Source organism: Solanum pennellii, chromosome 1 (genome assembly GCF_001406875.1).
Source record: "Solanum pennellii chromosome 1, SPENNV200".
In the NCBI taxonomy this organism is placed as follows: Eukaryota; Viridiplantae; Streptophyta; class Magnoliopsida; order Solanales; family Solanaceae; genus Solanum; species Solanum pennellii.
Genome location: NC_028637.1, coordinates 93,303,622 through 93,318,420, shown reverse-complemented (window position 1 = coordinate 93,318,420; position 14,799 = coordinate 93,303,622). Strand labels below are relative to the sequence as shown.

The 14,799-nt window shown below is 32.0% G+C and overlaps 1 protein-coding gene and 3 long non-coding RNA genes across 11 annotated transcripts in view; 2 read left to right on the top strand and 2 right to left on the bottom strand.

Annotated features, from left to right (window-relative positions):
• LOC114076421 overlaps nt 1-7,357 on the top strand; it is a 15,867-nt gene extending 8,510 nt beyond the window's left edge. The window contains exons 1-5 of one of the 7 annotated variants that reach the window (XR_003577336.1): nt 3,185-3,427; nt 4,756-4,901; nt 5,999-6,184; nt 6,466-6,708; nt 6,801-7,357. This is a non-coding gene — a long non-coding RNA (uncharacterized LOC114076421). Of the gene's footprint in view, nt 1-3,181; nt 3,428-3,688; nt 3,753-4,712; nt 4,902-5,998; nt 6,185-6,465; nt 6,709-6,800 lie in introns of those variants that run through there. The other 6 variants (XR_003577337.1, XR_003577340.1, XR_003577335.1 and 3 more) reach the window with 6 other exon arrangements.
• The window catches only part of LOC107025013 (very-long-chain aldehyde decarbonylase CER1-like), a 15,598-nt gene extending 8,066 nt beyond the window's left edge, over nt 1-7,532 (bottom strand). The window contains exons 1-6 of one of the 2 annotated variants that reach the window (XM_027915410.1): nt 7,424-7,532; nt 6,842-7,068; nt 6,522-6,754; nt 6,019-6,238; nt 5,398-5,773; nt 5,194-5,301 (exon numbers count right to left, since the gene is read on the bottom strand). In XM_027915410.1, the coding sequence (XP_027771211.1) occupies nt 5,194-5,301; nt 5,398-5,773; nt 6,019-6,238; nt 6,522-6,754; nt 6,842-7,068; nt 7,424-7,483 (1,224 nt within the window). In that variant the 5' untranslated portion in view covers nt 7,484-7,532. The remainder of the gene's footprint in view (nt 1-5,193; nt 5,302-5,397; nt 5,774-6,018; nt 6,239-6,521; nt 6,755-6,841; nt 7,069-7,423) is intronic. The other variant, XM_027915413.1, reaches the window with a different exon arrangement.
• Nucleotides 7-863, top strand: LOC114076419. The gene is made up of 2 exons (XR_003577330.1): nt 7-213; nt 306-863. It is a non-coding gene; the product is annotated as an uncharacterized LOC114076419 (long non-coding RNA).
• A 3,254-nt stretch (nt 7,533-10,786) lies between the features above and the next one.
• LOC114076411 lies at nt 10,787-14,111 on the bottom strand. The gene is made up of 2 exons (XR_003577326.1): nt 13,578-14,111; nt 10,787-11,017 (listed from the first exon to the last, which is right to left on the bottom strand). It is a non-coding gene; the product is annotated as an uncharacterized LOC114076411 (long non-coding RNA).
• Nucleotides 14,112-14,799: the final 688 nt, after the last annotated feature.

The following is a 14,799-nucleotide window of genomic DNA, read 5'->3' as shown; positions in this document are numbered from 1 at the left end:
GGAAAACAATTTTGAAGACAAATTACCACTGATTGGCTCAGTAACAATGGAGGAGTGGTGATGCGAATGGTATCGAGAGTAGAGAAAATGATGATGCAGAGCTTTGTGTAGCCAATAATAGAGGAACTCTACAGGACCAATATGAAGCAAGGCTGTTATAACGATCCCATCGGTCCTCCACATAGGCATGTGATGAGCTTGTTCCAGAATCAGGTATCCGATATAATATGCCAACCCAAAAAGTATGATCTCATCATCCCTACAAAACAATCATTTAATTTTGCATTGTCCTTTCGTTTTGTTAGATCCCTTGTATCTACAAAAAGTGAAAAATGAAGGTACATACCAGTTGCTTTCTCTGTCAACTTGATCAAATTCGATGCTTTTATCAAGAATTCGATTGTTCCCCTTTGCAGTCCTGTAGCGGGATAAAGATATCCATGTCTGGTAGTGAACCATTCTGAAGAGAGTTAATGGGAGTAGGAGTATGTAGAACATGTCCCTCTCACTTTCATCTTTGCTCATGAAGAATGTGTATATGCTGTGACACGCAAATGGTGCCAATACCAAGTACTTCATCATCCCAACAAATCATTTTTGAAAAATAAAAAAATGTTAGCACAAGTGACGTTGTAATATGTACGTGGTACGTTTATTATAGAGTTGCATTAAGCTAACTAGTGATATCTTTTTGCCATAAATGATAGTAGAAAAGAATATATGTGGATTCTGATAATTGTTAGTGTGTACCATTACTAGAGTAATCATATTGGATCCATGATCTTTAAGTTTATGGATTCTGATATTTGTTAATGTACATATTTACTGGATTTCTTAATAAATATACTAAAGTTTGGATCAAAGTTATTGGTTCTCGTAGCTTCGGCCCTGCAATTTTTTACCATAAAATGATAGTAGGAAGAGTATACCTTGAAGTTGCCAAGACGTGCCCATGGACAGTTAGTGAGAATGCCAGGTTTATTTGCCATTCTTTTGTTCAAGTGCTTCTAGCTTTGCCCCAACTTTTGTGTAAAAGCTTTTGCTTCAACGGCCTTTATATACGTATAGAATTCTACTAAATGTATATATTAGGGGCATGCACATATATATATTTCCTATTTACCCTATTATAATTAAACTACTTCAAAGTCGATTTATCTACATGTACCTTCCTGTTATAGCAAGTAGGGATGACAATGGAGAGAAGACAGGTTAAGCTTATCCGTAATATAGAATCTACTAAACCTATATATTAGGAGCATGCACATATAAATATATAGTTCGTATTTACCCTATTAAAATTTAAGTACTCCAAAGTCTATGCATCTACATGTGCCTTTCTGTTATAGCAAGTAGGATGGCAATGGGGAGGGAGGGGGCAGGCTGAGTTAAATTCGTAAAAATTTTAATCCGTCCATTATAATAATTTTTTTTAATTTTTAACCCGCCTCACATAAACCCGTCCTACATAATTTTTATAATTTTTTCTTTTTCTAGTTAAGTTTAATACTAAAAATGGAACTTCTAAAAATAAATTTATTTTTCATTAAGTTGTATTAGTTTAATCGATAATGACTTTAAATTTATTTTTCAGACGTCAAATTGGAAAACATGTAAGAAATTATATTATTTTTTATTAAACCATTTTCATTTAATATATTGAATGTATAGAAGTTTTAAAGAAATTATCTTAATAAATAATGTTCTATCACTTTTATTTGTAAAAAGTTAATAGTAAGTTTGAACCCACGTAAAATCATATATATATATATATATATATATGTAACTCACCCTACATTAATTTTCAAAAGTAAATCAACTTCAACCGATCCCACATCTCCCCCCCCCCCCAAACTTTAAATTCGTCCTACTCCACCCCGGATAATCTTTAAACTCACTTCGCCCCGTATTCGCTCTGTTCCATTTTCATCCCTAATAACAAGAACTTGTGTTAATTAAGTTACTAATTTCACTATGTAAGGACAACTTACGTGTAATTATTTTCAAGCTGATTTTATAGCGCAAGATCTTGCTTTTTTATATCACATATTATATACTCCGTTCGTTTAAAAAAAATTATCTACTTTACTTTTTAATCTATTTAAAACGAATGATTCTTTCCTTTTTTTTAGCAATACTTTAACTTCAGGTTGTGAAACGTTTAAGACCACAAATTAAAAAAATATTTCTTTTGTTACATTTAACAATTGACATAACGTTAATTTAAAACCATAAAATTGATTTTTTTTATATTATATAAAAAATTAAATAAATTCATTTCTCATATAATCGCTCAAAATTATTATCTTAAAAGGTCATCTTTCTTTCTTAATTTCAATATTTCTTAGATGAAAAATGACTTTTTCAATAATTACTGTTCAATTTTCTTGATGGGACGTAGAGATATAAGCAACTATATGAGTCCCACCTAACTCTGTATAGATTATGCTAACATTAATTGTGTGTTTGTGCGGAAAGTTAGATTATTTGACGGAAAAATCCTTTTGGCCATAAAAATTTGGCCATAATTTAATAAACATGATAAAATGACATATTTTAAACATTTGCTTCTGCTTGGTTGTTGCTACACCACCGTGAAATTAGTAAAATCACATACATAGCACCATTGTGGTATGAAACTTATCCTCCTAAATTAGTGAGTGATAATTCAGTTACAGAATTCATTTTTATTTGTTTAGGTATAAAATTTAAAAAAAAAATTAAAAATTTCAGTATGTCTACCTGCATAATACATAATAATATATCTTTTAATTTGATCTCATTTCATATTTATACCCCTTTAATTTTGAGTATGCACAAATAGACACTTAAATTTGTGTAAAGATGAACAAATCGTACGTAATATGTTACATAACAATATGCAACATATGACTCATGTATACAAATTTAAATATTTAGTAGTATGTATACCCTAAGTTGAAGGGCATAAATACGATATAAAATTAAGTTAAATTAAATGAATAGTTTATATATTATGCCATTTTCAAATAATAATTTTATTAAATTTCTAACTTCGGTTACCTTTTGTTATGTACAAGGATCAAATATTTGGAAAAGAAAACTTACTCGCATTAGTGTTTACATCAAACTAATATAAAATATATTATTACATCATTTAATAAAGTAAATTGAACTATGAATTTAAATACATTCATGTATTGGCTTGATATAAACACCACATCGTGAATTACTAGATCACTCGCTAAAGCATTCAGATTAATAATACGGGACTAAAATAGGAATATGATAATAAATCAAGTACCCAAATTGCTATTTTTTTCCTGCATAACCATAGAAAATTGCATTCGTGTTCTCCAGTTTCAAATTTTTGTTGATCCTTTATCGCTCTTCTCTGTGTAAAGGCCGTCTGGTTCCGTGCAAATTTGCCCGTTTTCTCCCATTTCTGGTAAGCTTCGTCAACTTAAGCTTCTTTTTTGGCCTCTACTCGTTGCATTTTGTATGCAAATAGTTTCCTCTTGAAATTATGTGTGATTTGGTTTATTTGTTTCTGTTCTCTTCATTTTATTTCGTTTTGAATATTTTTCATTGGTTTTGCTATGAATTTAATTCGAAATTGTAAGTTCATCACAGTCGATGTTTTGGGATTATATGATTTTCGATTATGCTAGTAGCTCATCAATGTAACCAATTGTCACAATGTCGGTAGGGGTAGGCTTGGGAGCATGGACCCGGGAAGGAGAGGTTTGGCCCGGGATAGCTCAATGGAGTAGGTGTTTCTTAAACCCTATTCTTAGTTAGATACGTATCTCAAACCTACCGATTACATGTTCTAGTAGAGGCTAATATTGTGCATAGTTTTGTTTACCCAACGAAATGGTAAATTTTATTGAGCAACAAAATACAGTAGATCCAAGATTCAATAATAAAACCAGCAGTTTATCTATAGTAGTAGTATAATTTTAGCCCTTTGATTAAGCAGCAGAAATCTTAGTTAATGAGCAAAAACCATGACTGAGACTAGCTTTCCACACTTTCTCAACATCAATCATCATGTCACCACAATCATGCTCATTCCAACCTTCCAATGCATGAACAATTCCAGCTATTCTCCACGCACTCATCACTCTTCTTGGTAGCCAATTCTAGAATTAAAACAAACTCACTCATGAATTTCTTTGATTTTGAAAAACCGTCAAATTAGTATAGAGAAATTAATAACACTAAAGGATCTTTTCTAACCTCACAAGAGTCTACATTTTCAAGATGCTTTGGAGCAATCATAGCTGGTGTGTTGAAATAGAAGCAGTCCTTGCGAACTTCTCTTAGTGGAAACTGTGAAAAGGGAATAAATAGTGTTCCTTTTGGTACTTTCAATTGCTCATCATCACTCAATCCATCCCCTACTAGCCATGTCTGCAATATAATATTTCAATCAAGAGCCTCTTTTTAAACCCAGAATGGTTCAAACCTCAACATAATGATAAAACTTTGGGTTAGGAGATCTAGGAGGGAGGGGGAGGTGCAAGGAAATGTTATAAATGGTCAGATCAGTATTTTTCAATTTATTTTTGGTTTATACCTTTGAAACATTATAAGAATTCGAGAGGACTAAATTAGTTGCAGCCTCAGGGGTAAGCTTTGCTTTAAGTCTCTTGTAATCGTCTTTGTTTAACGTGACAACCTATATATTGAAAATTATGTTGAATTAGATAAAACCAAAAATGATGTAGGAGATTAATAGTCAAATATACCTGAATTTCTCCTTGGCACAAGGCAAGGGCAATGGAGTTAGCAACTTTGGACAAGCTACCTCGAAGGACAACTTGGGAAGTTCCTTCAGGAATGGAGTTTAGGACCACAGCAACAGCTAAGCTACTTCCATCTACCACCTTCACTTTCAACTGAGGATGCCTCCTTAGGTAAAGTTCTCCGTTACTATTCAGTTGCTCTTCCCGGAAAGTTACATTTGAAATAAAGCATAAATATGAACTGACCCTCTTTAATTGGTTCAACCTACAAACATTGATATAGAATGAGGGGTGAATTTTTTTAAACTCTTTTTCTCCATAATAACAATATGTTGAGATTGCTTCGGAACATTTTGCTACAAGCCTGCAAGATAATTACTAGTTAAGAATAGATTATGCATTTTTCTCATAGATAAATAAGGATGGGTATTATAAGGCTTTTTAAACATATATTTTGACTTGCCTGATTTAAGAGTCCAAGGCTCAACACTTTTATGCCTTTGTGATCTGCTTCAATGATGGCTTTCTCGATCATATTGTTAATACTCTCTCTTTGCCATTGCATAAAGTACTGCAACGAAATCAAAAATCAAGTCAAATTACTAATCCCTTTAAAAAAAGACCTGCAAAATGTAACACCAATCTTCAATAATGATAGCTTAATTACTTGTACGCGATACTTTGGAATAGCCCAAGTTTGTAATTTGAGATTCTTGAACAAATTTCTCTCAACAACAAATGTGTAATCATAAATCCATGTAAGCATTATTGACCATAGTGTGACGGGCCACATTAACAACATATACCACTTAGAGGCGTGAGGCTTTGAGGCCAGCGATGCAAATCCTAGTCGAAGATGGTAGATGGATTCTAGGGTTGTTAGATGTGTAAGGTGTACCACATCTGGCACTTCAGCTTCTCTCTCAAGTGACTTCTCATACAATGTGTCCGATGACTTGTCCACTGTATCGTAGATATAGTCATAGAGTGGCATGAAAAGGCAATAATTTGTTCTGAATTGGGTGTGATGTAGTGAGTGGTACCTGTGCCATCAACACTTTGATATTAGTGGCAATAGAATAAATAATCACAAATACAGAGCTTCAGTTATTACTGACTATAGGAAAAGTAACATTTGAAAGAAACATTAATTTCCATTGTCTCTATTTATTTCCCTGAGTAGCTAAAGTTTAATAATAATTGCCTAATTAGAGACATTGTTGTATAAAGCATTGCGGAGAAAAAATCTTGAACTCATTAAAATACAGGGCAAGAAGTTTTGACTCACGAGGGGGTATACATGAAGTACTTGAGAGGGGGAAAGACAGAGAACATCCACTTAGGAATTAGCTCAAAGTTGCAATGGCCCATGAGGTTCATGAAATCAATATAGATGATATAAGCACCAATTGAAGCTATAGAAGCAGTCCCGGTGAATAATGTTGTGAATACAGGTAAGCCAAAGAGTGTATAATATGCTAGTATCTCAACAAATGGATGAACTACAGCTGCCAAAAATAAAATAAAATTAACTTTGTAAACCATACAAGTTGGTAATTGATTGGTAAAATTGCCGTTAGTTATGTCATGTGACTTACAGTATGACTTGACAATAGTATATAACTGAGTTATTTTTTTAGATTTTTTCTTCTTCGAAATTGCAACTACTACTTACCGAAGATCAATTTCAAATTAGTTAAAGAAGAACTAACATGGTCACTTGCATCTTCTCCAGGATTGATCAGATCTAATTAATCAAAGTGATGGAAAACAATTTTGAAGACAAATTACCACTGATTGGCTCAGTAACAATGGAGGAGTGGTGATGCGAATGGTATCGAGAATAGAGAAAATGATGATGCAGAGCTCTGTGTAGCCAATAATAGAGGAACTCTACAGGACCAATATGAAGCAAGGCTGTTATAACGATCCCATCGGTCCTCCACATAGGAATGTGATGAGCTTGTTCCAGAATCAGGTAACCGATATAATATACCAACCCAAAAAGTATGATCTCATCATCCCTACAAAACAATCATTTGATTTTGCATTGTGCTTTCGTTTTGTTAGATCCCTTGTATCTACAAAAAGTGAAAAATGAAGGTACATACCAGTTGCTTTCTCTGTCAACTTGATCAAATTCGATGCTTTTATCAAGAATTCGATTATTCCCCTTTGCAGTCCTGTAGCGGGATAAAGATATCCATGTCTGGTAGTGAACCATTCTGAAGAGAGTTAATGGGAGTAGGAGTATGTTGAACATGTCCCTCTCACTTTCATCTTTGCTCATGAAGAATGTGTATATGCTGTGACACGCAAATGGTGCCAATACCAAGTACTTCATCATCCCAACAAATCATTTTTGAAAAATAAAAAAATGTTAGCACAAGTGACGTTGTAATATGTACGCGGTACGTTTATTATAGAGTTGCATTAAGCTAACTAGTTATATCTTTTTGCCATAAATGATAGTAGAAAAGAATATATGTGGATTCTGATAATTGTTAGTGTGTACCATTACTAGAGTAATCATATTGGATCCATGATCTTTAAGTTTATGGATTCTGATATTTGTTAATGTACATATTTACTGGATTTCTTAATAAATATACTAAGTTTGGATCAAAGTTACTGGTTCTCGTAGCTTCGGCCCTGCAATTTTTTACCATAAAATGATAGTAGGAAGAGTATACCTTGAAGTTGCCAAGACGTGCCCATGGCCATTCAGTGAGAATGCCAGGTTTAGCAGCCATTTCTTTTGTTCAAGTGGTTGTAGGCTTGTAGCTTTGTGTGTGTTCTCCAAAAAGCTTCTGCTTCAACGGCCTTATATAGAACAATTCTACTACTACGTGTTTATTGGGGGTGGCATGCATATTTACTATTATTTACCTTTAACTTACATTATTGTCAGTACTACAAAATCTGTGTAGTTGTACCTCCTGTTAGAGCAAGAAAGTCGAGTAAAGTTACTAATTTCACTTTGTAAGTACGGCTGACTTGTAATTGTTTTTAAGTTTGATTTGATGACGTAAGAATTAATTAAAACTCTTTTGCACTGCCGTGTATAGAAGTTAAACTCTATTCACTATTTTTATATTAATTTTTCTTTTACCGTAGAAGCGGATAAAAGATTTGGAGTTGTGCACCTCAAGTTAATATACGATAATAACTATGTTTACCATTATACTATCGATTACTTTGACAACCTCACTCCACTTATCTACTTTCTGTTAAAGTATGTAACTATCTCATCTAAAAGTTTAAGATATTAGAGAGAACACATTTTTATTATTTAATTATATTCTCAACAACCCCTCACGTGCGGGCCTGATTCTTTTTTAGTAGGGCAAGCACATGAGAATAATTTTAATTTTGGGTGGCGGTGATATTCGATCTAAAGACCTCTTCATGCAAAAATATGACACTTGGGCTTAACTCAATCCCAAAAGCTAGCTTGTGAGAAGAGATTTATCCAAGTCCATATAAGGATACCAAACCTCTGTGCCTACAACATAAGTACAGTGTAATTCCTTGTAATAGACCCACAAAATCAATGGGTAATAAATCTCTCCCTACGTACACGGTACACTTATTATGTTCATCCCTCTTTTAATCAGTTCTTAGAATTTGCCCCCAAACAAAGAACAATGAATTATTTTGATCCTTAGGACACCATTTCATCTGCTCCCCACCCCCAAAACAAGTCTTTTCTTCCTATTTTTGTTGCTACTAATGTTGAACCATACAAGTATAGTTAACATTAGGTTACTAGTTCATTGGATTGGTGTTTGCTGGCAATTTTGATTTTTTTTTCCTTTGAATTTTCTTTATAGGAGTATGCAACTGGAATAAACCTCAATTAAAGTGGCAAAGATGAAATTAATCAACAATTTAGTGGGTTATTATAAAGGGAAAATGACGTAGTTAAGCAAACATATACTAGCTATAAGTACATTATCTTTTTCACCTCTCTCTCTCACACCGCTCTCTGGAATCTCGGTCCCCACTCTCCTCTTTTTCAGTCATCTTTCCCTCGCCTCTCTCCTCCTCTTGTCCAGTCTCTCTCTCGCTTCTATTTTGTCGATCTTTTGCTCACTTTATGCAAATGTAAATGTATAATTTGTGTCTGTATAAAGCGAGAGAGACGGGATATACAAATACATATCTCTCCGCCGTATACACTTATATTATACAAAATACAAATCTCCCCCTACCCAGTTCTCTTTTGCCTTGCTCTCTCTCGCTTTATACAAACACAAATATGTTTGTATTTGTATAAAGCGAGATACATATACATATATCTTCGCGCTATACACTTATAATTATATAAGTACAAATCTCCCACCCCAGTTCTCCTTTGTCTTTCTCTCTCTTCCATTGTATACATACAAACATAATGTATAATTTGTGTATATATAAAGCGAGAGAGAGATTGGATATACAAATAAAAATGTTTTAAGTCTATTCATTGTATGCAGATATACATAAACATAGATGTTATATATATACACACACACAAAATTATCTAACCGATATACATATATAGTTTACCTCTCTCCACTCTCTCACTCACCTCTCTCCTCTCTCTCCCAATCTTAGGGGTGTGCAAAAATCAAATCGACAGATAAATCGAACCGAAAAAATGTTATTGGGTTATTGTTATTCGGTTATTGAATTTTTAATGGGTTTATAAAAAAATTATTGGTTCATTGCTTTGGTTTCGGTTTTTACCATTGGGTTATGGGGTAAACCGATAACCTAATAAGACGGTAATAATTTATTATTTTATCATTCCTAATTATTAAATATTAATAATTAAATATATTATTAGACACTATAACTATCAAATTATTAGTATTCTACCAACTTCACACTAGCCCGTTTTACTAGGTTTTATTGTTTAACTCAAAATCTAAATATTAAAGTAAGCGGTTCACAATTATAGTTATTTAATTTTAGTCTGTAATTTTAGTTTGTAGCATTTGCAAGTTTGTAAAGGTCTGTAATTTGATTAACATAAAAAATTTATATTATGTTTTGATGGTAACATGTAGTTATAGTCTTCCTACTATATTTTCTCTTATTGAAGCAGTTTTTCATTATCTTTCTTATTTCTCTATATCAAAGCATTTAGAGAAGTGAGAAGGTATATAATATTTTACGGACATTTTCTTGTTGGGTAAACAGATAAACCGAACCGATAAAGAATATCTTATTGATTTGTTATTGCGTTAGCATATTTAAAAATTGAAAACCGATAAACCGAACCAATAATACATAAAATTGAACCTAACCAATCGATGCACACCCTCTACCCAATCTCGCTCGCTATTCTTCTCCCTATAACATGTAGCTATGAATCGTAATTAATATATATAGTTATGGAATATAATTAAACTATTTTTGAGTGACGCTCTCCAAAATTTCTCTATAAATTAAGCTTTAAATATTACTAATGGAGAAGCCCGTCTCTTTCTCATTCTTTTCCTTGAAACTCTCTCCAAGAACTTAGGTGTTAGTATTAGGCAAGCAAATCATCATAAATAATGAAATTTATAATAGCAAAACAAAACCATCTCAAAAAAAAAAGAAGTAATAAATAAAGGAACAAGTTTGTATCAATGGTAAAATTAGATCATGAAATATAGTCCGTTCAACTCATTTAAGTTGGACTAGTAATAATTCGTTCGTTTATTAGCTTGGTCAATCAAATATTTAGGTTGATAGGTAGAATGTAGTCGAAAGTCCAAACTAATCCATGAAAGTTTTTGTCAAACCTTTTTTTTAAAAAAGACATTCTTTATTCAATAGGTAAAAATATCCATAAAAAAAATTAATTAGTACAAAATTATTAAATCAATTAAATCTTAATAATAATTAGGCGGATTGGGTTATGATCCACATTTTAGCTCAATACATCTTCAGCTAAATAACTTTTGGACAATCATTTATCATCTCAATTTATTTTATCCGTTCAAGCTCAAATTCAAGTGAGTATGACATTCAACGCCTATAAGGGGTTATTTGGTTGGAATAAGTTATCCCAGGATTAATTATTCATGTATAACTTATCTCATCATATATATGAAATAACTTATCTCATCACTAAAGTATAAATAATAGAATAAGTCATCACAAAGATGACAACCAATCAAGACACCAAATTTTTTTATCTCAAGGGCTATTTATTCTTTATCTCTCACGCTAAACGATTAAGTCTCGTCACTTGTAGAGTTGAGGCACCAAAAAGTAGTTGCAAATTTAAATGTTGGAACCAAAATTTCTTCCTGCATGGCATATATGTCTGTCATTAGTGAAGATATTAAATGACAAAACAACAATTTTTTGTAGAAGCAAATTCATAGGAGTGGCACTTGACCACCAAACTTGTTTCGTAAAATAAAGGAAATGAAATTAATTAATAAATAGCAAAGTGAACCAAATGGGAAATTTAATTTGGGACCTGGTAGGTGAAGACAGCTAGCTTGTCTTAATGAAGGGCATTTTAGGGTTTTAGAAGTTATGAATCATGCGGAAAAAAGAGAGACTATTTTACTTATCACGTTTTTATTTACATGTTCCTTAAATAATTATGTGTTTTGATTATTTAAATTATTAATTACTCTTCAATAAATATTCTCTTAGAAATATCACAAGTTGAAATACTAATATAATGAAAACAAAAAGTTATAAAAATAAGAAGGAAGCATGAGGGTAAATGGCAAATAGACAATGTTAATGTTAATGCATCATAAATGTCGGACTGTTTTCACACAGGCTGTCAATGGTAAATAAAGGATGTCAATTTAACATCACAAATAAAGTTGTTTTTTAATAATACTAAATAAAGGTAACAAGACAGCACTACATTGACAACTTTCAGATATAGGTATCAAGACAGCACATACATCGCCAACTTTCAGATATAGCAAATAAAAAAAAATTATATTTGTATGTTATAGTAAAATTTGTATAATTATGTGTATAGTTCGCTATACATATCAATTGTATGATTCGCTGGCCTATTTCGCTGCAGTTGTATAATTCGCTGGCCTATTTCGCTGCAATTGTATGATTTGCTGGCCTATTTCGCTGCAATATCTGTATAAAATTTGCATTTTGTATACAATTGAATCGAAGTAAAATGTTTGTATATTGTATAATTATAAGTGTATAGGAAAAAGATATATGTTTTTGCATGTGTATATACAATTTTCTCTCGTTTTATACAAAACATAAACATAATTTATACACTTATGTTGTATAAAGCGAGAGAAAATTGTATTTCGCTGCAATCGTATAATTTGCAATTGTATAATTCGCTGGCCTATTTCACTGCAATATTTGTATAAAATTGTATTTGTATACAATTGAATTGAAGTAAAATGTTTGTATATTGTATAATTAAGTGTATAGGAAGGAGATATATGTTTTTGCATGTGTATATACAATTTTCTCTCGCTTTATACAAAACAGAAACACAATTTTTACACATCTGTTTTATAATCGAGAGAGGCCAGCAGAAGGAGAGTGACAAGTGAGAATAAGAGAGTGGCGAGCGAGAGTTTAGGGAGAGAGGCGACTGACAAATGTTTGCTATCGGGCACAATTAAATTAAACAGTAGCTACTTCATTTATTTTAGATTATTAATTTGCTATTCTGTACAATTATCCCTACATTAAAACCTCTATAATTAATACTTGATAAATTAATAATCTCTTTAAAGTTTCCTCCGGTCTCGACTAGGGTCAATGAAAAAAATTATCAATTTCGACAAGATAATATATTTTCAAAAGATCCCTATATAAATATATGGTCCCATTAATATAATAAATTAATAATTATTTAAAAGTACATATATATCTAAGACAATTTAGTAAAATATGATTCTATTGTGTTCTGTTTTTTTAAAAAAAAATTTAAATCTAGTTGAAACTCATCTTTAACTTTACTTATTGCATCTAAGAGCTCCAGTGTTGTCATTTCGAAATGTACCATAAAATTGTGAAGAATTATAGGTGCGATAAGTGTTTTCTTACACGTAACCGGTTCCAAAGGTATAGTATCATCTTCAACTTCATCATCAACATTGCTTTTTTCGGTGATATCCACAAGTTCTTCTATGTTCTGGACCTCTTAACATGTTTTACTTTCACCCAAATAATTCAACAGGTTATTGACATTCATTTTATTGTGGTAACCGAGATCATTAATCAATGACCTCAAGTTCATTAATGATGTTTTCACAAGTAAGTTCCTTCAAATTCTCTGAGATTGCATCCCCTGAACGTAATTTTATAGTGTCGAAAATAATTTGCTATTATCTCTTGCCGAACATTTTTTTGTTCAAACAGGGATTTGCAAAATTGACGGCATCCAAAACATTAATTTTTACTGGTTAATGCCTAATAAACAATTGCCATTGTATTTTTACTTGAATGCCTTCTCTAATTTGATCGATATCTGCTGGTTCGATTGCAGGCTTATGTGTTGCAAGAACAGGGAAATTTGACGGATATAATTGATCCAAAACTTGGAACAAATTATTCTTGGACAGAAGCTAATTCCATTCTGGAATTAGCAATGATCGTTAGCAGTATCGTTATATTTTTTTTTCAGAAAGAAGGAACTTTGTCAAATCTAACCATCTAAAGGCTCCATCAGAACTGTTTTGCTGTCAACAGCACAAATGCAGAATAGTAGAAGACTCGTGTTTAAGGCTCAGGGCACCCAGAAATCAAGTAACAAAGCTAAATTACGAGCTAGACTCCCAAAAATTGTATAAAAACACAAGAACATCAAAACCCTAAAGCTAAAATTTAGACTTTCAAAGATAGAATTCCTACCCGGTAAACCCTAAATCTGTCTGAAATCAAGTTCTGCAACAAGAAGTCTGAGAGAAAAGTGTGACGGAGAGACTTAACTTCAGTTCATCTTGCCAACAACCCCAATCAATTCCTTCCAAACAAAAAAAAAACAAAAATTCATTCAATATGAAGAAGCTTGATGAAATCTTCAGCTCTTACCTTGATGAAATCTTTAGCTCGGAGAAGAGAAAGCTCGGTTAGCTCGGTGAGTTATGCAGCTCGATCTTCATCTTCAGTTCGATCTTCAGCTCAGAGAAGAGAAATTATAAGTTCTTCAGCTCGGAGAAGGAAAGGGAAGAGTGACTTGAAGGAAAAGCTCGATCGGCAACAAAGGAAAGGGAAAGGGAAAGAGAAAGCTCGATCTTCAGCAAATGAAAGGGAAAGGGAAAGCTCGATTAATGTTTTTAATGTATAATTTTTAATGAAAGGGAAAGGAAAAGGGAAAGATCTTCAGAAAAGGAAAGTGTTTTTGATCTATTATTTTTAATGTTTATTTTTTTGGCCAATAAAAATGGGAGGGAGAGTTAATATTGTTGGAGGAAATATAAAATTTTGGTGAAAATTTTAAGGCCACACTTAGAATGTGTTGTTTTTACAATCATAAAAATAGGACATTTAAAAAGTGTGGTCATATATGTAAAATATTGTTGCCAATTATATCATTTTGTAGCAACACTTATAAAGTGTAGCTTATAGTATTAAAGAATACACTTTTCAAGTGTTGCCAATATTATTGTTGCTAAAAGTTAAAAAAATTGGCTACACTTTAAAAGCGTTCCCAAAAATACTTTAGGCAATACTTTAAAAGTGCAGTCTAGAATTAGTGTGGTTGTAGACCTAAAATGGTGTAGTGGCAATAAGTAAAGTTAAAGATGAGTTTCAACTAGATTTAAATTTAAAAAAAAAAACAGAACACAATAGAATCATATTTTACTAAATTGTCTTAGATATATTTGTACTTTTAAATAATTATTAATTTATGATATTAATGAGACCATATATTTATATAGGGATCTTCTGAAAATATATTATCTTATTATCTTATCGAAATTGATAATTTTTTTCATTGACCCTAGTCGAGACCAGAGAAAATTTTAAAGAGATTATTAATTTATCAAGTATTAATTATAGAGGTTTTAATGTAGGGATAATTGTACAGAATAGCAAACTAATAATCTAAAATAAATGGAGTAGCTACTGT